The sequence below is a fragment of the Zonotrichia leucophrys genome, chromosome 4A (assembly GCF_028769735.1).
Source record: "Zonotrichia leucophrys gambelii isolate GWCS_2022_RI chromosome 4A, RI_Zleu_2.0, whole genome shotgun sequence".
Taxonomy (NCBI): domain Eukaryota; kingdom Metazoa; phylum Chordata; class Aves; order Passeriformes; family Passerellidae; genus Zonotrichia; species Zonotrichia leucophrys.
Genome location: NC_088174.1, coordinates 19,195,956 through 19,210,205, shown reverse-complemented (window position 1 = coordinate 19,210,205; position 14,250 = coordinate 19,195,956). Strand labels below are relative to the sequence as shown.

Genomic DNA, 14,250 nt, shown 5'->3' with positions numbered 1-14,250 from the left:
CGGGGCTCTGCAGGTGAAGCCCAGCTGTGTCAGACGCTGCTGGAGGGGCAGGCACTGACAAGGGGCAGCTGAAGGCATCCCCACCCCGGCAATGCCAGGAGGGCCCAGGACCCCGTTGTGCAGGTGCTCAGTGCTCACAGGAGCTGTGGGCTCGGAGCCAGCGCAGCCCCTGGGCTTTCCCTCACCCCAGGTGTGCATCTCCCTGCGCTCTGCCCCGCTGTGGCACAGCACAGCAGCTTCACCAGTGCCTCTGTGCTCTGACAGACCAGCGTCCAAACTGACATCTCCCCAGCACTTAGCAGGTTTCTCAAAGGTGTTATCCAGAAGAAAATCTGTGTAACTTTCTAATTTATGCGTGCTGAAATATTCCCCAAGGACATCCCACACTTAGTTGAAGGGCAGAGATGATCCAGACCCCCTGAGTTATCAGAACCTCTGGAGCAATCGTGACCACATCTTCAGTTTTTGAAGGATTTCTGCAGTGCTGGATGTGCTCCTGCTCTTCACCCTATGGAAAGGGGTGAGCTGGGGAAGCCTGGCCCCTCTAAGAGCAGGCCAGAGCTCTTCACTTCCTATTTGCCATGAAACAACAAACCTGGAGGTTTGATCTGAAACAATCTCCTCCCCTCTCAGCCCTGACCTTGAAGCTGGTTTAATTCCAGCTCGGTCAGGTGGGAGGAACACAGAGCAGACAACAAAACATCTCACTTGCTTTTCAGCCTAACATTTAGGGGCACATTTTGCCTCCATTTCCATTATATTGTCTTCCAGAACTGGTTCTTCAGCCACCCAGGATGAAAACTTGTCCCTGCTAGGACTTCTTGGAACACCCTGACAAATGAAGCTCCCCTGTCAGAGCTGCCTGGATGCTGCAGAAAGCAAAGCTTTCCTGGAAAGGTTTTCTGCAGAGAGAAAAGGCAGGAGAGAGGGATGCTCTTCCCCCAGGTGTGCTGAGCATTCTCCAGGTGTGCTGAGCATCCCCAGGAGTGCTGAGCATCCCCAGGTGTGCTGAGCATCCCCCAGGTGTGCTGAGCATCCCCCAGGAGTGCTGAGTATTCTCCAGGTGTGCTGAGCATTCCCCAGGTGTGCTGAGCCTCCCCCAGGTGTGCTGAGCATCCCCAGGTGTGCTGAGCATCCCCCAGGTGTGCTGAACATCCCCCAGGTGTGCTGAACATCCCCCAGGAGTGCTGAGCCTCCCCAGGTGTGCTGAGCATTCCCCAGATGTGCTGAGCATTCCCTAGGTGTGCTGAGCATCCCCAGGTGTGCTGAGCCTCCCCCAGGTGTGCTGAGCATCCCCAGGTGTGCTGAGCATCCCCCAGGTGTGCTGAACATCCCCCAGGTGTGCTGAACATCCCCCAGGTGTGCTGAGTATTCTCCAGGTGTGCTGAGCATCCCCAGGAGTGCTGAGCATCTCCAGGTGTGCTGAGCATTCTCCAGGTGTGCTGAGCATCCCCAAGAGTGCTGAGCATCCCCAGGTGTGCTGAGCATTCTCCAGGTGTGCTGAGCATCCCCAGGTGTGCTGAGCATCCCCCAGGTGTGCTGAGCATCCCCAGGAGTGCTGAGCATCCCCAGGTGTGCTGAGCATTCCCCAGGTGTGCTGAGCATTCCCCAGGTGTGCTGAGCATCCCCAGGTGTGCTGAGCATTCCCCAGGTGTGCTGAGCATCCCCAGGAGTGCTGAGCATCCCCCAGGAGTGCTGAGCATCCCCAGGTGTGCTGAGCATCCCCAGGTGTGCTGAGCATCCCCAGGAGTGCTGAGCATTCCCCAGCAGAGCTGGAGCTGCCAGAGGGGCACACAGGGAGCAGCAAAGCTCAGCACAGCTCAGCACAGCTCAGCTCAGCACAGCTCAGGGCTCATTCCCAAGGCCTGGGGACACCAAGTGTGGCTGTGTTTGAGTATCTCAGCTGGGCACATGCAGGACCAGCTCTGACAGTGCCCAAAACCAAAGAGAGTCTGAATTTCTGTATGTATGGCGTTACAGGGAATGACCTTCACACAGAAAGATTTTGAACATTAATTACAATTAATTTTGAACATTTTGTAACTTTATAATTTAATTGCCAACCCTTTTCCCTTCAAATTAACCATGGATGTACAGCATACAATCAAAGAAGCTTTTTTAAAAAGTACATCTTAATATAAATAGTTTATTCAGTGCATGGTTGTGTATACAACAAATAATAAACAACTTTTTTGTACCAGGCAGAAAGCTGCCTGCACAGAACTAATTCAGTTTTGGAGCACAGAATCCAACGATGATTAATGCACAAAATCTGACACATCATGCAACTCTATGCCAATATTCCAACTTTCTCCCATGCAACAGACATGATGACCTAAATGGAAACCTAACTACAATTTTTAAAGGATTGTTTCCAATAGCAGTATAAGTATATGTTGTTTAGGGGTAACCTGTCCTAACGCTTCCTCCTACACAATACTCACGTGCCCGTTACAGTGAAAGGACTTTTACAAATAAGACGTTTCTTATAAAAAAATTAAGTCACCTTAATTCCACAGTTTCTGTCTTTAGAAAAGAAGCCACAACGATAGTTTAACATGACACACAAAATGGAATTAAGAGAAATCTACACTGGAGGATAATTTTATCCCTTTCTGTTAACTTCCACTCGGGATGACAAAACAACTCAATTCCTACAGACTGGGGTTAGCACAAGAACTTTACCAGAAACTACAAATCTATAAAAATTTATATTTCATTGTGTTTAAAACCACAAGAACACTGTTTGCTTGAGCCTGAGACACCAACTCTCAGTTCCAACCCTGAATTTTGAATTATTTTTTTTAAAGACATAGCTTTAAAGACCCATTGGAGTTCAGAAATCAAAAAGTTGCACTATTCCAAATTAAAGGATATATTTTTTTTATCAAGCCTTAGATATAAAACGGTAAGCCAAGGAAACAACAGAGTTTACGTATTTGTTTTTTGTTTGCCCCTATAAAACATACAAGCATTAAAATTTCCTTTGAAGAGCAAAAGTGGTCTTTTTCTGAGTTGGAAAGCAAATTCTTATCAGCAGTGAATGCTGTGAAATGTTTTTGTTTCGTTTTCCACAAAGCATAGGAGAGAGAGAGAAAAAGAGAGAAAGAAAAAGTGAGAGAGAGAAAGAGCTGGACATTTCTTCTCGGAGGCTTTCCCACAGCTGTGTCTGCTGCTGTCCAACTGCCTTGTGGTGTGCACAAGCACATTCTACATGCCTGGGGGTTATCCTCTGCCAACCAGAAGATCTAATGGCTGATAAACGGGTGACCTATGCGAGCTGGTGCCGTGTCCTGGGCACCTGAGGGCTTGGATGAAAGACTGCGAGTAAGAATTCAACTGCATCCAGAGGTAAGGTTCTTTAGAGAGCACTTGGCTGGCCTCAACCTGGCTACGTGGACTCGTTCTGGCTCATGGATTTACCCCCGTTTAGCACTCCTGAAACGCTTCTGCTCTTTGTTGGGGTCCCACTTCCAGACCTGGAGAACTCTGTGAGATCGTGGAGGGAAGGCTCTTTGTACATGGCCACTGCAAGGCAAGAGAGAGCACAACATGAGCACAGCTGGGCTGGGCAAAGCCCAGCTCTGGCAGGCCGGCATTGCTCAGCCACCTGCAAGGCAAGGAGAGAAACACCAGGGCAGGGAGACCCCCTCCATTTCAAACACTCCCCGAGAACCCCTGAGACCCTCCTGGATGGACATTTCACTGAAGGGGAAAACCACTCCTCCCTCTCCCATGCCCTTACACAGCCCTGCAGCACAGAGCTAAGCTGACAAAAATCAGCGTTTCCTTACAAACAGAGAAGAAGCACTGTCAGTGGTTGTGATTTAACCTGTTGGAACTTTGCTGAGACAAACATCACATTACAGAACATTACACTCCTGTTATGTAAGCAGCTGGACACGTCAAATATACATGCACAGGAATTAAACACAGCACTGTATCAGTTCAGATAAATGGAGCAAACCCAAGCAATTACCTTTTAAGGGTTTTGGAAGAAAGTGTGCTGCAGGTTTATTTTTCTTCACGTGATTTCCTTTCATTATTTCTCCTTCTTTGTTAAGACCCAAATACCAACCCCGGCCAGACTGTTGCTGTCTGTAGATCATTGAGGAATATGTCACATAGTAGTTTTCAAATACTGATTCTTTGAACTTGCATTCAGGTGTAAAATGTTCCTGTAAGAAAGCAACAGATCAATATGTGCAAATCTCACATCAGTTAATGAAAAAACATCCAACATCCACTGCTTTCTGAATGGTTAGAAGTCATACCTCTCATCCTCAACCATCCAGTTATGAAACATGGGTCCTACAAGTATTAACAAAGGAGTAACACAATTTGAAACCTGTGAAATGATGCTGTGAGCAGCTCTAAGTAGACTGTAATAAGATCTGTGTGAAGGATGAGTAAAAAGTCAGAGGATTTATTGATTGGGGCAGCTAATGGATGTCAGGCAGACAGCAGCTGTGGTGCAGCCCTGCAGGCAGGAGAGCCCAGGGAGAGCTTTGGGCATCAATGCTGCCCTCAGCTGAGTGGGCACAGGGGCAGGGCAGAGCCAACAGGCAGCACTAAATGGTTTCTCTCCCTAACCCCAACAGCCCTGGCTCCTTCAGCCTTTGGACGCCACAAGGCCCCATCTCACCTGTGCACTCTCAAATATGAAAGGGTTTGGTCTCTGTTACCATCTCAGCTGTGCCTCAGTGTGCACCTCAGGGCAGCCAGATGTTTGCTGCCCCTTGTGAAGGCAGCCAGCTGCAGGGGAGCTGCCCTCGTGCTCACAGTACCCCACAGAGGCGTGAAAGGAAGGAGAAAAATGGTGCTTGTATAATGATTGTAATTTTGACTTTAAAATACCACGGGAAATTAAATGTTTCAGGAGCTTAAGATATTCTTATCTAGTTTCTAAAATATTCTCATGTGAGAAAAGGATGGTATTAAAAAAAATAGAAACCCACCACTCTGCATTTTCTGCACATCTTTTGCCATTTTGTCTTTACAAGAGAAAGAAAAAAGCTCCCATTCTCTGACTGGCATTTGCTTCAACAAAGAATGTGAAGCAAGCAATTTTCTTCTTTTTTTCTTTTAAGCTAATTGGTTGTTATTTAGTTAATTGACAATTGGTTTCAATTGCTGTCAAATAGGGACAGTCATTGCATTTTTGTAAGATCTCTGCATAAAAGCCTTCCCTCACTGTTCTCTGCCCAGCACCAGCCATGGTAACAAAGACTATTGCAAGGGTATCATCCAATTAGCAGCAAAATGGAAAACTGCAGTGCTCCCACTGGCAGATGATGGTTTATGTACAGTAATTTGGAGCTGTTTTGGGTACAAAAGGCCTGATTGTACACAGCAGCAGAGGGTCAGACTGCAAACAGAACCCCAACATTTCCTCTGGGGCTCTCAGGTTCACCTCAGAGTGAGCAGCAGCCCTGCAGGAGCTGGATCCGCTTGACAAACAGAAACACACCTCTCCATAACACTCCCAGTTACCAGAGCCCCTCACCGCTGGGCTGGCAGAGTCCGTGCCCTTTCCAAGGCTGGCACATTCCCCGCCAGGTGTTTGTGCCCCAGAGCAGAGCCCCTCACCGCTGGGCTGGCAGAGCCCCTTTTTTGGGTGCCCTTTCTGCAGGCTGGCACCTGCAGCTCAGCAAGGTGCCCTGGCATCCCCTGCCCAGCCCCAGGGGCTCTGCCTGCCCCTGGCAGCCCCCGGGCAGCTGCCCAGCCCTGCAGGCAGGCTCTGAGCGAGTGAGGAGGGGCAGCACGGGGCATCCCAGGGCACGTGGATTTCTCTGAGCCTGGCAATGCCAGCCCTCCTGCGCACGGGCAGCACTTCCATCAGCACACAGCTCAGGGTACAGAGCAGAGCAGACTGGCCATCATGCCATCTCTGCTGTGAATTCTGTACCAATCCACTGAGAGCAAGAGCTTGCTCAAGGAGAGGGCTGAGCCCCAGTTAACACCAACACTTCCCAGCTCACACAGCCAAGCCCAGGCAGGATTTATAAACACAAGTGTTCAATTCCAAGGCCAGGTTTTCCCTGTCTCTCAGCTGTCCTTTCAGTCCATCCTTGCAATGAAAACAATGCCAATGAGTTCTGGAAAGTCCAGTGGTATGGATACGTTATTACACAAAACAGATGAAAAGAATTCTTTCTGTGAAACAGTATTTCCATCTCTGCTTACCTCAAAAGTCACAGATGATGGCACCTAAATGACAATAACATTAACAATAAACTGCAGTCACTCAAGCCCCTCACACATCCACCCTTAATTCTGAATGAATGAATGAATAAATAAAAGGGAAAAGACAGTCCTGGATTCTCTGTAGTCGTGACTCAGCCATGCTCAAGCAAGCAGGAAAATGAACTGTCAGGGGCTGCTTCTTGGTTTTGAGCTGATCAGCTGAACTACTGAAAGGTTCCTTCATGAACAAACCTGTACCTGCATTGAACATGTGAAAAATAATTAAAAGTAATAATTTGGTGTATGATAATATGGAAAAAAGGCCTTGTGGCCTTTTTTATACACTTAAGAGTAGCTGTATTTCCAGACAGCTGACTAGATTACATCTAAAATAATTCAGGTTTCATTACAGAATGGCAAGCCTGAAAGCTAAAATATAATAAAAGCCAATCTGGAATTCTTCCTGCTCTGTTTGTGCAGAAGATATATCTGAGGCCAAAACCCCTCCAAATCATCAGCCATCACAGCCACCCACCCTGCAGGACTGCATGTTCATGATTCTGCATTCCCAATGAGCCTGGAGCAGGAGTTCACCCTCCCAGGACCCACGAGGGGCACTGGGTGTGAGGAAGGAGTTCAGAGCCCCTTGCTGGGAGGCTCTTGCTCAGAACAGGGGCAGGAGAAGGTGTTTGCTCTCTGCCCTTTACTGCATCCTGAATTTGCACTGTGGATACCATCAGCAGGGCCACCACCCAATTCTTCCAGTCGTGAGGGCAGGACTGGGTTTGTTCGATGCTTCTCCCACCACAGGTCGAATATCCTGCAGCAGGATATTAAAACAATCCCAGATTGTTCAAATATTGTTCTGGGATTGTTCAATCCCAGATAGAACAAACCCTACAGCAGTTTATTAGAACAATCACAGATTTTGTTCAGATGGACTTAGTGCTAGAGGCATGAGTAAACAGCAAGAAGAGAAAATTGAACTTTGAAAAGTATTCAAGAAAAGTATTGTGTACTTGGGAAACTTGGAAAATGTTCTTATATATTGAGCATGTAATTATATTCCTTGTGATCAATGACTATGTCTGTGTACAGGATTTATCCTTTATTTTCTCCACTTAATGAAAATTGGATTTTTTTCCCTCCACATCCCAATTTCTTTCAGAACTATAATGTAGCCCAGGATTCCATTTTATAATCATGAATTTTTGAAGGAGCCTCGTTAGGGCTCCAGAGTAGTGATTTTCTGCACCAGTGAGCCTGCCTTTTTTTATTAACAGAGATTGATTTTCCCCATCTTGGCATGTGAAGTTCCAGGGTGTATCCTCTGGACCATCACCCTGTAATGTGCAGTGCTATCAGCAGCACAGATGGGAACCCTTCAGCTTTCCTGTTATCAGGAGGAACAGCTTTTATGTCCCCAGTGTGAGCAGTGTGAGAAGCTGGGATTTCCTGAGCCCCAGAAGCCATTTGCTGCAGCAATGGAAAATGACAATTACCTTCCAGCAATGCATTTTGTGTCAGCAGCACACTTGCACAGACAGGTCCCAGCCCACGGGGCTGTCCTTGCTGCTGGAGTTCTCCTGTTCTGAGGGTCCTGGTGATGCAGTGGGAGCAGCTCCTGCTCTGCATGCCCAGGGCCCGGGGGCTCTTTGGGACCGTGACTGTCCCCAGCACAGCACAGACACCTTTTCCAGAAGGCTCTGGGGGCTTTTGGGACAGCTCAGAGCATCCCTCTGGCCATGCCCCTTGCAGGTGAATTCTCACAGACCCTGCAGGTGAGTGTTCACAGGTCCTGCAGGTAGCCCAAAGCCCTCAGGAGGGCTGGCAGGCTGAACTAACTGCTACAGACAAACTACCAGCTGGTTTGGGGAACGATTCCCCTGGAGTTCACTTCAAGGTATGCCATAGACGTACCTAGGCCAAGGTGTGGCCATACAACCACAGAAGGAAGAAAATTAGATCAAAAATTATACAGAGAAGAGACACTGAATTTACTCAAGAAAACAACTTAATGACAGGAGTGATAGGGAGGCAAAGCCTTCTGGAGAGTGATCCCAAACAACTCCACAGAATGGATTTTCCTTATTGCTAGTGCAATGAGCAGGAATTTATCAAGTGAAACACAAACCATCAGTGGTGTGTAAAATTATTTAGTGCAAAGCTTCTGTGAAGAGTACAATGGAGCCCAAGGAAGCAGCTGGATAACCAGGTTCTCCAGAGAAAGATTTCAGGTTGTCACTAGCTATTCTCTGAATCCATGAGAAAAGCACTGAAAAGAGCCTCTAATGATTCCCTTGACATCATTCCTTCACACAGCAAACCAAATGCACAAATTCAGGGGAAAATGCCCACAATGAGCTGAAGTAGAAAACATATTAATTACAAATACAGAGATTCAGAGGTGTGAATTCTGTTCATTACTCTTTTTCTACCCTTATCAGTGACTCAGTTGAGCAAGTCTCCCTCTTTGCCAGGTTTTTCAGTGGCCTTGAGGCCCATCAATAACCAACTATTTAAAGCTGGGTGCGTCACCTCAGCGCGCTCTGCCCGTCAGGATGTGCTGCTGGAGAGCCAAGGGAAACACAGAGACTGTAAACAAGGCTGAATTTAACTGAGACAGGAACTATGCAGAATCATGTTATTGCTCCCCTGTCTTTTGGTGATGCTTCACTGTACAGCTGTCCTGATTAACCAAAGCATTCCTTAACTGGGGCAGGAGAACTAAGGCATGACACATACAGAAGGAAGGCACTCTTCTGATTGCTGCAGGGGAAATTAATCCTGCTGGGAAAAAACCTGTAATGGGGCTTAAAACTTCTGCAAGATGCCCAGGAATCCACCTCAGAGAAGTGAAACACAGGTCCCTGTCCTAATCCATCCCACCAAGCTTTGACATACGATTTACTTGGTGTGAAGAAGGACAGAAGACCCACTTTACCCCACGTTCTTCTCTTCTGCATCATGCTTACCTTGATGATGCTGGAAGCATTATAGAGGGAAACCTCTGTCATTATCTGAATGATCAAGTCTTATTTTAATCCATTCCAATGCTTGCCCCCACGCAATTTCAATTTCTGCAGCTTTAGGAGGAGCACTCAGGTCACTGAGGCACCCAGGCAGCTGCAGCAGGGGCCTCTGTGTGCAGGTATCAGTGTGGAACACACACCTGAGCCCACTGGAGCATCACTCCAGCAGCCTTGGGGCTGCGCCAGCTGCTGAATCCTGCTCCCACTGAAAACTACCAGAGAACTCCCTTTTCCTCTCAGCAGGCTCTCAGTTCTCCCCAGAGCAGCCAATGCTTTTCATAATTTTCCTAAGCTCATTATCTCTGTTCCCTGCCACAGCGGCTTCCACAGGTGAATCCAGCACTGTGGAAAACATATTTCAAATGTGTCTGCTGTTGTTTTTATCAGAAGCACACCTCTCTTTTATTTTTTTACTGCTTTCTACTCTCAGCTTTTAGTTTTGGAAAACAGCACATAAAAGTACTCAGTGCGCCTCTTCTGCGCCATTCGTTACCCCACATCTCTCCATCGTGCCTCTGCTTATTCATCTCTTGTCTTAACTAAGCAGGCCTAATCTTTTCAAATCTCTTCTCATATGAAAGTTACTCAGTGCCTTTAATCATTTTCATTACCCTTCACTGAATTCTTTCTTTTCCTCTATCATCTCCAGAACTGAAACACAACATTTAAGAAGAGGCTGCACCATTGAGTTGCATAACAGAGGTATTTTCAGTCATTTGTCTTATGACAAAGTAAAATGGACTTTGCTGCTCAACCTCACTATTGTGCATCTGTAGAAAAGTTCTCTATCTTTTCAATTGTGTCTCTGATAAATATAGTCCAGTGTTATGGTATTTCTGACCCTCTGATTAGTCAGTGTAGCCATGCTGAAATATTAAAGGAAGGGAGAAAGAAGCAAAAGCAGCTTGAACAGCTTTCTTCCCCAGAACTAGAGCAGAGAGCCCTAAAGATGCTAAGCAACTATTTCATAACAAATCCATTATTACATAGATAACCTGCCAGACACTGCAATCAGATTTCTAGCAGTTATAATTGACATCAAATCCTGGTATTGTCAAATCTCCCCAGCACAGCTGTTGAGCAGAATGTGCCCTGGCACTCGTGCAGCCCAGCCCGGGGCTCCCCATGCCCAGCCAGGCTCTGAGGAGCAGCAGGGCTGCTCAGAGCACAGGGGGATTTACTGCTGCTCCTGGGAGATGGAAGAGATCTCTGGACTGACACCCATGACTTCATGCACATTTATCTAAAAGGGCTGAAAACAATGATCTAACCAGTGTTTGCAGCAAGCTCTAAATCTCTCTGTTTAATTACAAGCAGGGACATGATCCCTGCTGCAGTGGATGCTCCTAAATTCTCTGGAAAATCACGAAATCACACAGAGCTTCTTCCCTTCTGGGGAAGAGCAGCAGAATGAGCAGGAGTCAGAGCAAGAGGGGACAGTGCTTACCCTCCTGTGGGAGCAGGGCTGGCAGGGGATGCTGTGTGTGCCAGCCTGGGTCAGTCCATGCAGAGGGATCCCCTCTGCTGCTCTCTGAGTGCCATCCTGTGCTCCTGGGGCAGAGCTCAGCCTGTGCTCAGCCCAGCCCTCCCCAGCCTGCAGCAGCTTCTGCTGACACTGGAGAAGAAGGATGGGGTCTGCAGCAGAGGAAGAGCTCAGCTGCTGCTGAACGAGCTCTTTTTCTGCACACCAGCAATTGCCTCTGCTCAGTGACTGTGAGAGGCTGCAAGAGGAAGATAAATACCAGCAGGAGCTGCAGGGAAGGGATAATGCCACACTACATCACACAGCTCCTGCCTGGCTGTCAGCTGAGGGTGCTCCACAGCAACAGCCAGCCCTGCCCATCTCTGCTCTCTGGCTCAGCCATCCCTCGGGTGCCCAGCACAGCTGTGCCCCTCTGCTGGCAGCCCCAGCAGTGCCCCTGTGCTGTGCCCACGCTGCCCTGGGCACTGCCTGTGCTGCAGCTGCTGCTCAGAGGAGCCTCCCCTACAGCAACACTGCCAGACCTATTTTGGGAACCCCCTGGAAAGCTTTGTGAAGCAATACATGCAGCAGAGGTTTTGCACTGGGATTATATACTAAAAAATAACACCAAATAACAGGCCTATTAATTAATATTAGCCTATTAATATTAGGGTTTTTTTCTGAAGCATTACATTGCAAGCATAATTGTTAATACGGATAAAGTCAGTGTTGGGAAACTTAAGCAGGACATTACGCTCAACAAAAGCAGTGACTCCTTCAGAACCTGATCCAAAATGGATTTTAACCAAGGCAAATGTTACCCACCCCTTCAGTGCATTTTGGTCAGCTCCTAATGTTCAGGTAGCCTGCAAAGACACACAGCCCTCTTGCTTTAAGAAACCTAGCATATTTGATATTTGTCACTATTCATTCAGCTTGCTTAATACAAAGTGTAAATATAAAAACTGAGCTTAATAATAATAAAGTGAATGTCAGAGGTTCAAGGAACTGGTTAGCTGCATCCTGACCAAAGCAGCACCTCTGTCTGACCAAATGGTAATGAGACCTTTTCAAATGAGCTTGATTTACTGAAATCTGCTCATTCACGCATGCCATGGGTGGATGATTTCAAACCTCAGCAGGCTGGCAGTGCCAGGGCATTACTGGCAGCCAAACTCTGCTTCTTGATACAGAGCATGATGCTCTTGGAGGCTGTGCACCCTCACAGCTCCCTGCATGATGCCATTGACCATATGCTGCTAAGGATCTCAGAGGGATGTTTGTATCAGAGACGGCAGCTCATTGGGAGATCTGAGAGACTTCAGATGGCAAAACCTTTAGTAACAGGGTAATAAAGGATTATACATGGGAGATGAGGTACAAAGTGGCCCTTCACTTGAGAGCTGATGCTGACTGGAAGAACACATTTGCTTCAGCAGGTGGAGACCCCACCCACAAAGGGACACAAGCAGAAAACAGCTAAATCTCTCTGCAAATGACATATACACACCTTGTGAGCAATTTAAGTTTTGGGGAAGTTTTCCAGCACTTGTACGTGCTCTTAGCAGGCCTCCAGCGAGCCACTGGAGCCAAGAAATAGCCCTGACCTTCCAGCAGACAGCCTGAGCACACAGATAAGCTCCAAAGCTCTGGTTTCTTTCTCCCACAGTGATAGGGACTTTGCAAAGGCCTGTCACTTGGCTGCTTTATGGCTCCCTGCTGCCCCTGGGCTGTGCAGAAGATTACTCTGGAGCCAGACTTTTGGGAGACACCGTGCTGCTGTTGTCTAAGCAGCAGAGAAGAAACAGGTCCCTGCTAAAACACTTGCAAACCTAATTTAAACCTGGAAGGCACCCAAATGTCTCTGGGAGGTACAATTTAAAACCCTGACCTGAGATAGCCTGGACTGCAATCACAGATTTCTGGGAATGCTGTGGGACACTTGCTCCATGAATCAAACACTGCAGATCTCTGTATTATAACCTTTCCACAGGAGAGCTGTTCTGAGTTCTCTCACAGTGAAAAAACTAGAAAAACACTAAATTCAAACATAGGTATGACCACTACCTGACTTAGATATCTACTCCAGCAAGTCTGTCAGACTTCCTGAGAATTTGAGTCAAAGAACCCTTTCCATCGTGTCCATCTTCATCCCCATCTCCATCTCCCAGACAGTGTTACCTGTTGAACAGACAGGGAGCTCCCCGAAAGGATTTAGGAGGGTTTGAGTGAAATCTCTGTCCCTGAATCACACAGAAAGGTGAATGATGTGAGCACTGTGATTTGAGAACTAGAGCTTGTGTCTCTGCCTCAGAAAGTTCTAAGCACAGCTGAAACAAAGAGCTGGCAGGAGATTACCAGATGCTGGGTACTGTACCACAAGGAGGAATCTGAAAGCCAGGTGCCAGGTTTGCTTTGAAAAGCACTGCTGTATTTGTGCTGAGGGATCAGAAGGGCCTGGATGAGCTGTGGCTCTGAGCTGTGGCTCTCCCCGTGCAGCCAGCAGAGCAAAGCCAGCCTGCAGCTGAAGCACAAGGTGAGCCTGTCCATCACCAAAGGCGATCATCTCTCCATTTCCCTGCCTGATCTCCATCCCACTGGCCAGGGATCCCTTCCCTGCTCCCTGCCCAGCCTGTGCCCAGAGGGGGCAGCTGCTGTGTTACAGCAGCACCACCCAAAATCATCATCTGAGCAGGGACTCTGCACTTTCATTACAGTGCAATGTTCCTAGAATTAGTCCTAGGTGGCTTTGCCTAGGATTAATTGGGTCTACAAACTAATTACTTCCTTTCTGCAGGTTGTAGCAGTTTGTCTGCTGGTCTCGTCTTTTTAAGCTCCAGCTGGTGAGATGCAGCTCTTCACTTCAGTGTCTCCCACCACTGGATGTTGTTATCAAAAAGCAGCTGCTGGCAGAGCTGCAAACACAGCCAGGAAAGCCCAGAATGCAAACTGGAAAATGATGAGGAAGAAAAGGATTCATTTCTTCCCCTAGATTTTGCAAAGCCATTACCTGTTTTTGAATGGCATTTCCAATTCGACACTGGGAACTGCTAAAGCATTTACATAAGAATGCAAAAATGCACACATTATCACTGCAGGAAGCACTTAAAATTTAAGATAATTATATAGTATGGAAACCATTTCAAAGGACTCAAACAAAATAACAACTAATTCTAGAGAGTCACCCTTTAAGATGATTATTACTCTGCACTGCTGCTGATCTCCCACTAAAATATCCTTCTCTTTACAATTATATGCACATTATAAATTCCTACTTTGTTCTTCCACCATCAAGCTCCCACAGCTGCCAGTGACAAATTTGCATTCTCTGAGAGCATAACTAGACAAGCAGAATCTCCCCACTGGGAGCAGAGGTGAAGCACAGGGCTGCCAGGGTCGGGGCACCGTCCCCTCCTGGGCTCCTGCAGCACAGGGCACTCCTGGCAGGACCTGCCCCTGCTCTGCTGTGCCAGCAGCAGCAGCAGCAGCAGCAGCAGCAGCAGCAGCAGGAATCCCAGGCTGCACTCAGCAGCCAGGGTGACCCACAAGGACCTTGGGGAGCCCCTGAGC

General features: G+C 47.6%; 1 protein-coding gene across 5 annotated transcripts in view; it reads right to left on the bottom strand.

The window, feature by feature from the left end:
- Positions 1 to 2,130: 2,130 nt before the first annotated feature.
- The window catches only part of FGF13 (fibroblast growth factor 13), a 182,788-nt gene continuing 170,668 nt past the window's right edge, over positions 2,131 to 14,250 (bottom strand). For all 5 annotated transcript variants that reach the window (XM_064712766.1, XM_064712765.1, XM_064712769.1 and 2 more), the window contains 2 exons: positions 3,980 to 4,178; positions 2,131 to 3,528 (listed from right to left, as the gene is read on the bottom strand). In XM_064712766.1, the coding sequence (XP_064568836.1) occupies positions 3,392 to 3,528; positions 3,980 to 4,178 (336 nt within the window). In that variant the 3' untranslated portion in view covers positions 2,131 to 3,391. The remainder of the gene's footprint in view (positions 3,529 to 3,979; positions 4,179 to 14,250) is intronic.